This window comes from Penaeus chinensis, chromosome 29 (assembly GCF_019202785.1).
Source record: "Penaeus chinensis breed Huanghai No. 1 chromosome 29, ASM1920278v2, whole genome shotgun sequence".
Lineage (NCBI taxonomy): Eukaryota > Metazoa > Arthropoda > Malacostraca > Decapoda > Penaeidae > Penaeus > Penaeus chinensis.
This window is the reverse complement of record NC_061847.1, coordinates 13704800-13715779: the sequence shown is the minus strand read 5'-3', so window position 1 is coordinate 13715779 and position 10980 is coordinate 13704800. Positions and strand designations below refer to the sequence as shown.

The window sequence follows — 10980 nt, the reverse complement described above, 5'->3', positions numbered from 1 at the left end:
GAATTTTATGAAATACGTGACCACACTACAAGCCATCCCAAGGGTAGACAAAATCATATTACTTGTGATTTTAATGCAAGGGTTGGCTCAAATCACAGGATATTACCATCACTAGAGCCCTATGAGTAATATGCTGACCATCAATTGGTCCATTCTATGCATCACCTTAGGATCTGGCCCTCGATTCAGAAATGTGCCTGCCTACAACGGATCAGCCGCAATGCTCTACAAGATCTAGCCAAGCATCAAGAGCTCCACTGCCACATCTCCATCGCTTTATCACCTGCTCACCACACTATTGACCCTCCCACAGTCACTGACATATCTGTCACAGACACCTGTAGTTCCCTTTCTTGGTCTGGGAAGCTGATATTGCTGCCCTGGGCTAGAGCCGGAAATGCCACCATGATTGGTTTGATGACAACTCACCCGAAATATACTTTTTGCAGCAAAAGAACACTGCCCACAACAGTGCCCATCTTCCCCCAGCCTGTGAGCTCTGTCCCGCTTACAGGAAATGGAAAATGAGTGGTGGAGGACCAAGGCCCACAAGATCCAGGGCCTGGCCGACTCTAACGACATTCATGGCTCCTACAATGCCATCAGATGTATGTGTGAACCAACAAGAAACTCCACAACCCCTGTAAGGTATGCTGATGCCACTACCCTAATCAAAGACCATCAAGGGATTTTGGGTCGCTGAGATGAATACTTGAGTGACCTTCTCAACCGCATCAACTCCACTGACCCCATAGTATAAAGCACCTCCCTTAATTTCATCACGTAAAAAGATAACTCCGTGTTAGGTGCCAACGCAGTTGCCGCTGAGTCCTGTGATGCTCGTTTTTCTCTCCAACACACTGACTTGAAACCCAGCATCAGTTGTCTTCATGATAAATGGAGGGAACAATGAAGGTATACCTCTAGAAACAAACTGCAAGAGATTAGAGATGACCTTGGCAGTTGGGTGACCAGCATCCATCACAACTGACAAGTAGAAGTTGTGTTAGCAAGACTAAGAATCAGTATACTGTGTACATAAGCACGATTTGTGTCAGCTTTTAGACATAGACTGCGTGGCTGTTTGCCACGTGACTTTAAGTGCAATTTAGAAGCAACAAGCCAGCGAGGACTTAGATGACGATTTTATTCGACCTTGTCTGACCTCTCAGTTCGTGACCAGCACTCGCCGGGCTTAGGTAAAATTACCAGCCTTCCGCCCCCACAGGGCTGATTGGCGGACCCGCGATACCACACTCAGTGCGTACCATAGGACATGGGTTCGTGTATTCCCCTTACTGTGTAGAACTCTTCCTAAATAAAGAGTCAAGCCGTTATAACCACTATCACTATCCAACCAGTCATAGTCATTGAAATAAAGGTTTTCTATACCTCTTAAAAACGGGCACACAAGACTGACTCATGGGCCAATGGTGGCTAAAAGTGAACACTTTATACATTTAGAGCAAAATATTTATGCTTTGATTTTCAATATAGTAGAAATAATATATATTTATTCGTAAGACATTTTTTGATAGATTTTTCAAGTTTTAAATATTTGAATCTAATAGTATATTCGCCGCCAATGACCTTAGCTGTTGATGCGGCAGATAATATTAAATAATCAATCAATCAATCCCTTCACTTCCTTTAATAAGCTGAATGCTACCCAAGCATTTTCTGAAGCCCAGAGGACTTTGAAAGGCCTTAAGAACAATAAAGGCAGCAGGAATTGATGGTATCCCATGGGAAATATTCAAATGTGGCAGGCACCTACTTCTGCAGCGTCTGTATAGTTTCATCTGTGACATCTCGCAAACCGGTATTCCCCCCAGCATGGGAAGGATGGCATTTTTCCTGTTTTCAATCGAAAAGGTGATAAGTCTGTGTTCACCAACTTCAGAGGTATTTCACTTTTGTCCCTCACTGGGAAGATCCTAATCAAAGTCATGCTTGCGTGCCTCCAAGCAGTCTCCAATATGGTGATGCCAGAGACCCAGTGTGGTTCCCACAAGGGCAGAAGCATTATGTACATGATCTTCGTTGCTCATCTCTAGAAGGAAAAGTACAGGATACAAAGCATGATATACTGTGGGCCATCCCGGTTAAATGTAGCTACCTCTTAAATTTGTCAAGATCCATCAGGAATTTCACACTAGTATGCTTGTTCGTGGTGTGGTGCTTCTGATCAATTTGAGGTCAAGGCTGGTGTGAAGCAGGGCTGCGTCCTTGCCCCAACCCTCTTCAACATCAACCTTGCAGCTGTAGCAGCATTGTCTTCCGGTACCATCTCGAAGGCTGCCTTCTCAATCTTCAAAAGCAAAAGGGCTCCAGCATGACCCGAACAGCAACTGCCTTTCATCTGTAGTATGCTGACGATGCTGCCTTCATCAGCCTTGGAGCAGAAGAACTTCAAAGATCCCTCTCTACCAAGAGTCCCTCTCTACCATGTATACAAACACACATACACATATGTGTGTCTGTGTGTGTGTGTGTAGCACATATTTAAATATATATATATATATATATATATATATATATATATATAATATATGTATATAATGTGTGTGTGTGTGTTTATATGTATATGTGTATATACAGACACATTATTGACGGTTATCTCAAGATTTCTTGAAAGGTCTTGAAACTTCTCGTTCATTGCTGTTTTTGACAGAACTTGTTGGCGAGAGGTCTTGCTTTAGTTTCGAAACCAAACATTTTCAAACTGCCTCCAGGGAAAGATTGCTATAGTCATGTTAGTAAACAAACAGCCTACACGAGCAACAAAAGTTGGTGATTACAGTGAGATTAAGTTGATGATTTACTCATTTTGTGGCAAAACCGTTCTGTGATAAACTACAAATCTGTACCGACCAGAAGTATTGAATGGAGTATGTTGATAGCTTTATCATTATTGCCTTTGACATTTTCTTTCTAAACTGTCAATTTGAACGACTTGTTATTAATACCAAATATTATCCGGTTAAACTGGTGCTGCAAAATATATGAATGAATTAGTCTCATGTTAGTTATTCATAATAATTTCTCCTTCATAAGTTGTTGTTTTTTTTTATCTTTCCTTTATTAATTTTATTTATTATAAAAAACAACGAGCTTTCCTCCTCGAAAGATTTACCATAATGATTACAAACAGCTTTGATTGTATCTTCTTCCACAATTGCCACTGTCACCAATTACAAAGGGGGGGGGGGGGGGCATTCATTACATATTGCGATTGTTTGTGTTGGGACTGTTTGACGAAATCACCAAGACGGAGCAATCCAGACCAAACCATAGTTCTGGTTATATATATATACATATTTATATATAAACATATATATCTGGGGGAGGGGGATCATGGCGTGCATATAAACATATCAGCTCAAGATCACGCCTGCAGACTAGACGTTATATTAAGCTCCAGTTGGGCCCCGCATTGGTTCCAAGCCAGTGCCCTTGGCGGGAATCTAGATATCAGCTATGCTGACCAGAAGCTAAATTATGGTCCACGTGGGTTCCACGTTGGTTCCAAGATATTAGTTATACTTGACCCTATTTGACCCGATAGTTTGCCCCTAGAAATCAAACCGTTAAGAATACTATCAGCCTTTGCCCCCCCCCCCCCCCCCCCCCCCCCCCTCCACTACCACCAAGGGCTGGCCGAATGCGCCACCTCACTCAAGAACCGTTCCCGGTTTATATGTATGTACATATATATATATATATATATATATATATACATATATATATATGTATACAAACACACACACACACATATATATGTGTATGTGTGTGTGTTTATGTATATATATGTGTGTGTGAGTACATGTGTGTGTGTGTGTGTGTGTGCGCACGTTAATATGTATATATAGAGAGAGATAGACAGATAGATATAAATATATATATATATACATATGTATATACATATATATATTGCGTGTGTGTCTTTGTGTACGTATACATATGTATATGTGTATATGTATACATATATATATATATATTTATATTTATTTGTTTATATACGAGTATTGTGTGTGCCTGTGTTTGTGTAATATATATGTATATATGTAATATATATATATATATATATATATATATATATCATTACACACACACACACACACACACACACACACACACACACACACGCATATATATATATATATATATATATATATATATATATATATACGCCATCAAATCATATATATATATATATATATATATATATATATGTATATATAGCTATGTATGTATATATGTGTTTATGTATGTATATATATACATATATATGTATGTATATGTATATATACATATATATGTATGTATGTATGTGTATATATACATATATATACGTACATCTATGGATACACATAGAAATATATGTGTCTGTGTGTGTGCGCCATCAAAGCAGCGAACATGGGATATTGCTTCTACTGTGCTTGTATGTGTATATGTATACTGTATGTACACACACATACACACATATATACATTTATATGTGTGTGTGTGTATGTATATATATATATATATAAACTGCCGTGATGGTCCAGTGGTTAGCGCACTGGACTCCGACACTCATGGTCGCAATTTCAATTCCTGTCGTAAATATGCCTTAGCTCTGAACTCTGACTCGATCCCGATCTCACGGCGAGAAAACGACATGTCGCCTTCAGAGGTCAAACGCAGGTGTCGTAGGGGAAGCCGCCGCCGTGATACAAGTGTTAGCACACCGAACCGCGGTTGATTAAGAAGGGCATCCAGTCAGGCAAGGGTGAGACTGCCAAATAACCTCTCAATAGTGAACTGAGAGAGGCATATGTCCTGCAGTGGAATAAATGGGTGTTAAGAAAAAAATACATATATATATATACTCACTCATATATATATATATATATATAATATATATATATAAATACGTGTGTGTGTGCGTGTGTGTGTGTGCGTGTGTGTGTGTGTGTGTGTGTGTGTGTGTGTGTGTGTGTGTGTGTGTGTGTGTGTGTGTGTGTGTGTGTGTGTGTGAGTGTATGTGTGTGTGTGTCTGTGTGTGTAAACGCTATCACAAGCAGCGAGCAGGGGGAAATGCTTCTAGATAAAGAACCAAGCTGTTAAAAACGCTTGTGTGAAAACCTGTTTCCTTGCCAAGTTGTGGCAGATAACGTCCATATGAAGAGAGCCTAAAACAAGATATGTTAGAGGTTACACAGAATCGGGGGCACCCAGCGTGTGGCAACCATGCAAATCAAAACCGAAAGCTTCAGTCTGAATCAACAAGAATTCATTGATACGACATTGTACGGTTTTTCACTGTTGGTTTACGAAGCCAGTTCTCATGTGGGTTTTCCTTCGCAAGTGGTTTCACGTTTGTAGCAGCTCTCAACTGAAATGAAGATGAAGAAATTGGATGGATTGAGAAAGAATAAAAAATAAATCGGGGTACTTACTGCAGGAGGGATGGGCCCTCAGGCCAAATTTGTATAAGGCGAGCAGGGGTAACTGGAGGTCATTCCAGAGGAAAAAAACAAGAACCAAGGAAGTTTTACCACCTCGTATAGCGTTTCATTTTTAACTGTATATTCCAGGTTACGTAACAAATGGAGCCGTAAACATGACCATGAGGGTAATATTGGAGATTATTTTTTGTTTATGAAAACAACAGTAGTAACAGTACTTAGCTCAATGCAGCAGACCTAAACATGTGACAATAAAGGTTAAGATGACTACGAGTAACCAAGGCAAACTTAAAACAGGAAAAACTCTATAGTGAAGAGAAAGTCAAACACCTCTTGTTATGTAAGGGGCTGTCTCTTTTTCAATTTCCCTTTCTAGAGGAGAGAGAGAGAGAGAGAGAGAGAGAGAGAGAGAGAGAGAGAGAGAGAGAGAGAGAGAGAGAGAGAGAGAGAGAGAGAGAGAGAGAGAGAGAGAGAGAGAGACTGGGCAAAACGTGAAAAGAGAACTATCGTTTCTGGCGCGTTGAAGGCAATTTATGAAATTAGTTTACTCAAGTCAAAGGTTAAAATTAGCCTATTATTTTAAATGGCCTGGGGCACACAGAATATTCAGTCAGTGTCTAAATGTGTTGGCTTTTAATATTCGAGATGAAGAATGATTGGCTGATTTTTCGTTCTATCTTGAAATATTCGTATCAATGGCACATCACCCTCACCTTTCCTATCACTATCACTATAATAATTATTGGTGTTGCTGTTATTATTATTATTAACAGCATCAACATCATTATCATTATCATTGTTATCATCTCTAGTATTATTATCATTATTATTATCATTATTTTTTGTTGTTTTTGCTGCTGTCATCATTACCATTACCATTATTATTTTTATCACTATGTTTATTCCTATCAATATAATCATAAAAAAATATAATAATAATAATTATTATTATCATCATTATTATTATTATTATTATTATTATTATTATCTGTTATTGACTTTATCATTATTATTATCATCATCGATACTATTATTACTATTACTACTACTATTACCAATGCTTCTACTCTTTATCATTATTATTAATATTTTTTTAAATTCAATTATCATCATCACTCATAATTATCATTATCATCTTCATCACCATTATCATTATCATGTATGTAGCAGCAGTAGTAGTATGATCATTATCATCAGCATTTACATTAAAACAGCGCTATCACCAGCATCGGTATCAGCATCGTCATTGCTATCGTCGATAACGTCATTGCTGGCATTATTACCCTCCGAAATATCAGATAAAATAACGCTATGCATATAATATCGTGTTTCCTGGGCCTCCTACACTATAAGCGATCTCCTATTGAAAGTATTAAGTAAGGAAATGTACATTGGCTCGGAATGCCTGGAAAGTGTTTCCCATGTATAAAAACTGCTTCTACCCACTTATCCGTAAGGGTGAAGGTCTTCCGCTCTCTTATGACACTGGGAGCCCCCTCCCCCCCCCCCCCCCCCACACACATTCACATACAAACACACACACACACACACACACACACACACACACACACACACATATTGAGCAGGACATTCCTATTGTCATTATTGTTATAACTAACTCTTATTTTCACCTGAATTTTATATTTATCAATCTACATATGCTCGTTAGGCTAAGGTAACGATCCGTCGTAATAAAAACTGTTATCCCCCTTTATATTTGTGATACTAGAGTAAGAGCAATTATTACATTGTGATTTCACTTTTCTCTCCTCTAGGTATAAGGGCGCGTATTCCTCTGTGAACAACACTTTCCCCCACAACACGGTGGTCAACGCGCCTAACCACCGTAATTCAACGCTGACCCAGATTACCCTCTGTGACCTGACGCGGACAGCCCGGGCGTCGCAGCAAAGCAACAATGGCTCTCTTCTTGGGACTATGGTAGGAGGCTCACAGGACTCCCTCCAGAGGAGTGTGTCGCCTTCCAGGTAAACACAAAACTAATGACTTACATTATATAATTGCGTGTATGTGTGTTCGTTATATGTTTGCCCTATATCAGGGGTATATGTTTATGGTGGAGGATACTGTGTACCTTTTCTCTGTCACCTTTCTTTGTCTTCTGGCTGAGGGCAACCTGCTCTCAGAAGCGTTATTAGGTCTTATCTTCCCTGGTGTTACGCCTGTTCGACCGACCAATATACTACTTTTTCTGCTACTTCTGCTTCTGCATCTGCTATTCCTGCTACCACTTCTGCAGCTACAGCCATACTATCGCTACCACATACAATACAGTGAATTAATGTTGCTACCACGAATTATATATAACTTCGTCAAAGATCCGGATACCACCGATACAATAATAAAAAAAAAAACTGATTACTAATTTACCAATAAATTATAAAGATAATATCATATACTGCAACTAAAACAGCTACAACAACAATCTGTGCGACACAACTTTATCTTTTAACTGTTTCTGACGCTGCAATTACTGCAAGTGCAGTTACATCCATCACTAAAACGACAACTAAAATACGATCGCTTTGACAGCATGGCAGTTTCCTCTAAAGCCTGTACCTAAAATCTTGACAGCTATCGCTCTCGTAACATCATATCGTTTAGTGGGATATTTTAGTGACAATAGATAACCATGTGGTAGTTATATAACCTAGATAAAAACACAACGCCAGCTAAAATGCATGATGGATTCATAATCTGTTTCTAAGCATCTTGAATGGCTTGCACTCGACGATATTCCTAGTTCCATAGAGCATGTTACGCTTACCGGCATGAACATACAGAGATTGGTGTAGCGTGGAGTAGCAAGTTCTTGTCGTTCTCGCTTCAGAACGCCGACTAAGCCAGAGACATGCTGCGCCGAGACGGAACGACTGAGCACGGTGCAGGAGATGAGTCACAGCACCCACAGCGACGACGAAAGTTCCGATCACGCCCACGCCAACAACGACGGCGGCGAGGACGACGACGGGCCAAGCGGCATCGTCAAGCAGGCCGGCTCGCCGCATCCTATCAAGAACTGCTACACCAGACTGCCCTTCACTCCCGAGCAGGAGAAGATTCTCAAGCAGGCTCTCCACGAATCAAAAGTCAAGAAGAAGGCGAAAGGAGACGCTCTAAGAGAACATGGGAGTCAGATTCCCGAAGAAAACGAGAAATTGATTAAAGAAAACGGCAATGCGTGCCAGGAAATGAAGACCTTCGGGCGAGGGGAAGCTATTGTAGTCTGTGAAGTCGAAGTCAGGCGCAGTGGCGAAAGAAGTTCTGCATCAAATAGAAATTTAGACGAAATAGAAGCTACATCAACAGTGTAATGGAATAATAAGGCGCATATATAAAACTAGCTGTATGTCTGTTGATATAAATACATGATTATATATGTTTGATTATGAATATGAGTTTCATATTGATATTTATGTTAGCATTGAGTCACACTGCATAATTGCAATGAGCTTTGTAAAGCCATTTTTGCACCACAATTAATTGTGTTTCCGCCTGTAGAGGACTTAAGTTCATTGCATGTATGTCCGTTGCATGTAATGTGATGTTTAAAACAAACAAAACCATTTAACAGATTTCAGATAGTTAATTTTTGTTCAAAAAGAATTTCGAGATCCGAATTTTGATCCTCAATGAAGCATGAGGAACAAGAATCGGGTTGACTTCTTTCCTATATATATATATATTTTTTTTTTTTCTCTCTTTTTTTTTTTTTTTTTTTTTTTTTTTTGCCTGTCGGCTCAACCAAGCACAAAATTTAAATATCTATTGAGTTGTTTGAGGAGACGAACTACAATAGATATCAGATTGTCCTGTACATGGAATGGGTGTGATTATTTTTATATTTTCATAATCGTATGTGCATTTATAGTATATATAGTAGGATAACAATTATTAAGTGAGAAAATCGCATTACAGGACTCAGTAACCACATATATATAAATATACCTTAAGTGTCATTAACGTATATGTAAATAGGTGATTCTCGCTTCTCCGTCCCGGTTATGTTTTTATTGTGTTGCTGCCCAGCTTTATGTGTTTGTAAATATGAAATTCCATATTACAGTAATTTACGACAGCCATTTGTTGTATTTTCACATGAATAAACTAGTCATTAGTGCTTAAATTGTGTGTCCTTTCTCCCGTTCCCTTAATTAAGTGCCAAGTGCGCCATGGGTTCTATCCAAGAACTCACTAGCATTGTATGCACTGATGGCATGGTTCCCCTAAACCGGCATTCATATATACCGTATATAACATATCTCTTTCACTCCAGACACACGCACACACACACGTGTATATATATACATATAAAGACATGTGTCTATGTATGTATATGTATGTATATATATATATGTATGTATATATGTATATATGTATATGTATATATATATATATATATATGTATATATATTTCTATCCCAATCTGTCTTTCTCCGTGTTTTGTGTCTGTTCCTCTCTTTTTCCAGATATACTATAAATTAGGTTTCTTGTACAGACGCACATGGCCCGAAAAGATATAATTAATACTGAATCTGCGACCACCGTACCTTCGCAAACTCTCAAATGAACGGCAAAAATGTGATTTGTGATCACTAAGGAGTAGACTGGCCTTAATCACGGATAAACACGGCACTAAGGCCAATTCACTGAAGCGTCATCAATTAGGAATGTCAAGAGTAGCGCGTCAGAGTGGTATCAACCAATGGTTCCTCCAGCTTTCATGTAATTGCTAATCTTCTCTTCATTTTGTCGTATTTTCCCAGCAATAACTGAAGTAAAACATATCACACCATCTACTTACATCTGAGGAAATAATGACTAAGATCGGGAGGTTATGGCATGGGTTTTAGCCATTGATGTGAATTAGTGTACCTTCTGCCCGATGGATCCAACCAATGTCATCTGCACGCAATAATCCACTAGTTTTTGTTGTTCATTACAACAAAACATCATATATTATCTTTATCTGACTATAGCCTGAATACATAAAAAAAAAAATAACCCTATTTTTAAGACTCTCTCTGTATGATTCTACCTAATAAAAAGTTAATTGGATTCCATTCATCGCTTTATGTAACACAACACCCACGCGGTTGATTAGGAAGGGCATCCAATCAGGCAAGGGTGATACTGTCATATAACCTCTCAATAGTGAACTGAGAGAGGCTTATGTCTTGTAGTGGAATGAATGGCTGTTTTATATATATATATATATATATATATATATATATATATATGTATGTGTGTGTGTGTGTGTGTGTGTGTGTGTGTGTGTGTGTGTGTATGTGTGTGTGTGTGTGTGTGTGTGCGTGTGTGTGTGTGTGTGTGTGTGTGTACATATATATATATATATGTGTGTGTGTGTGTGTGTGTGTGTGTGTGTGTGTGTGTGTGTGTGTGTGTGCACATTGTGGTTAAAGGTGCGAGTGCACGTTCATAAGTATAACATACCGTGGAATTAGGACGTCCCTAATACTCATAAATTTGAGAAAACTCGGATAAA

General features: G+C 38.8%; 1 protein-coding gene across 3 annotated transcripts in view; it reads left to right on the top strand.

Moving 5' to 3' along the window:
* LOC125040805 overlaps positions 1–9600 on the top strand; it is a 139205-nt gene extending 129605 nt beyond the window's left edge. For all 3 annotated transcript variants that reach the window (XM_047635536.1, XM_047635537.1, XM_047635535.1), the window contains exons 19-20: positions 7229–7441; positions 8305–9600. In XM_047635536.1, coding sequence (XP_047491492.1) covers positions 7229–7441; positions 8305–8788 — 697 coding nt within the window. In that variant the 3' untranslated portion in view covers positions 8789–9600. The remainder of the gene's footprint in view (positions 1–7228; positions 7442–8304) is intronic.
* Positions 9601–10980: the final 1380 nt, after the last annotated feature.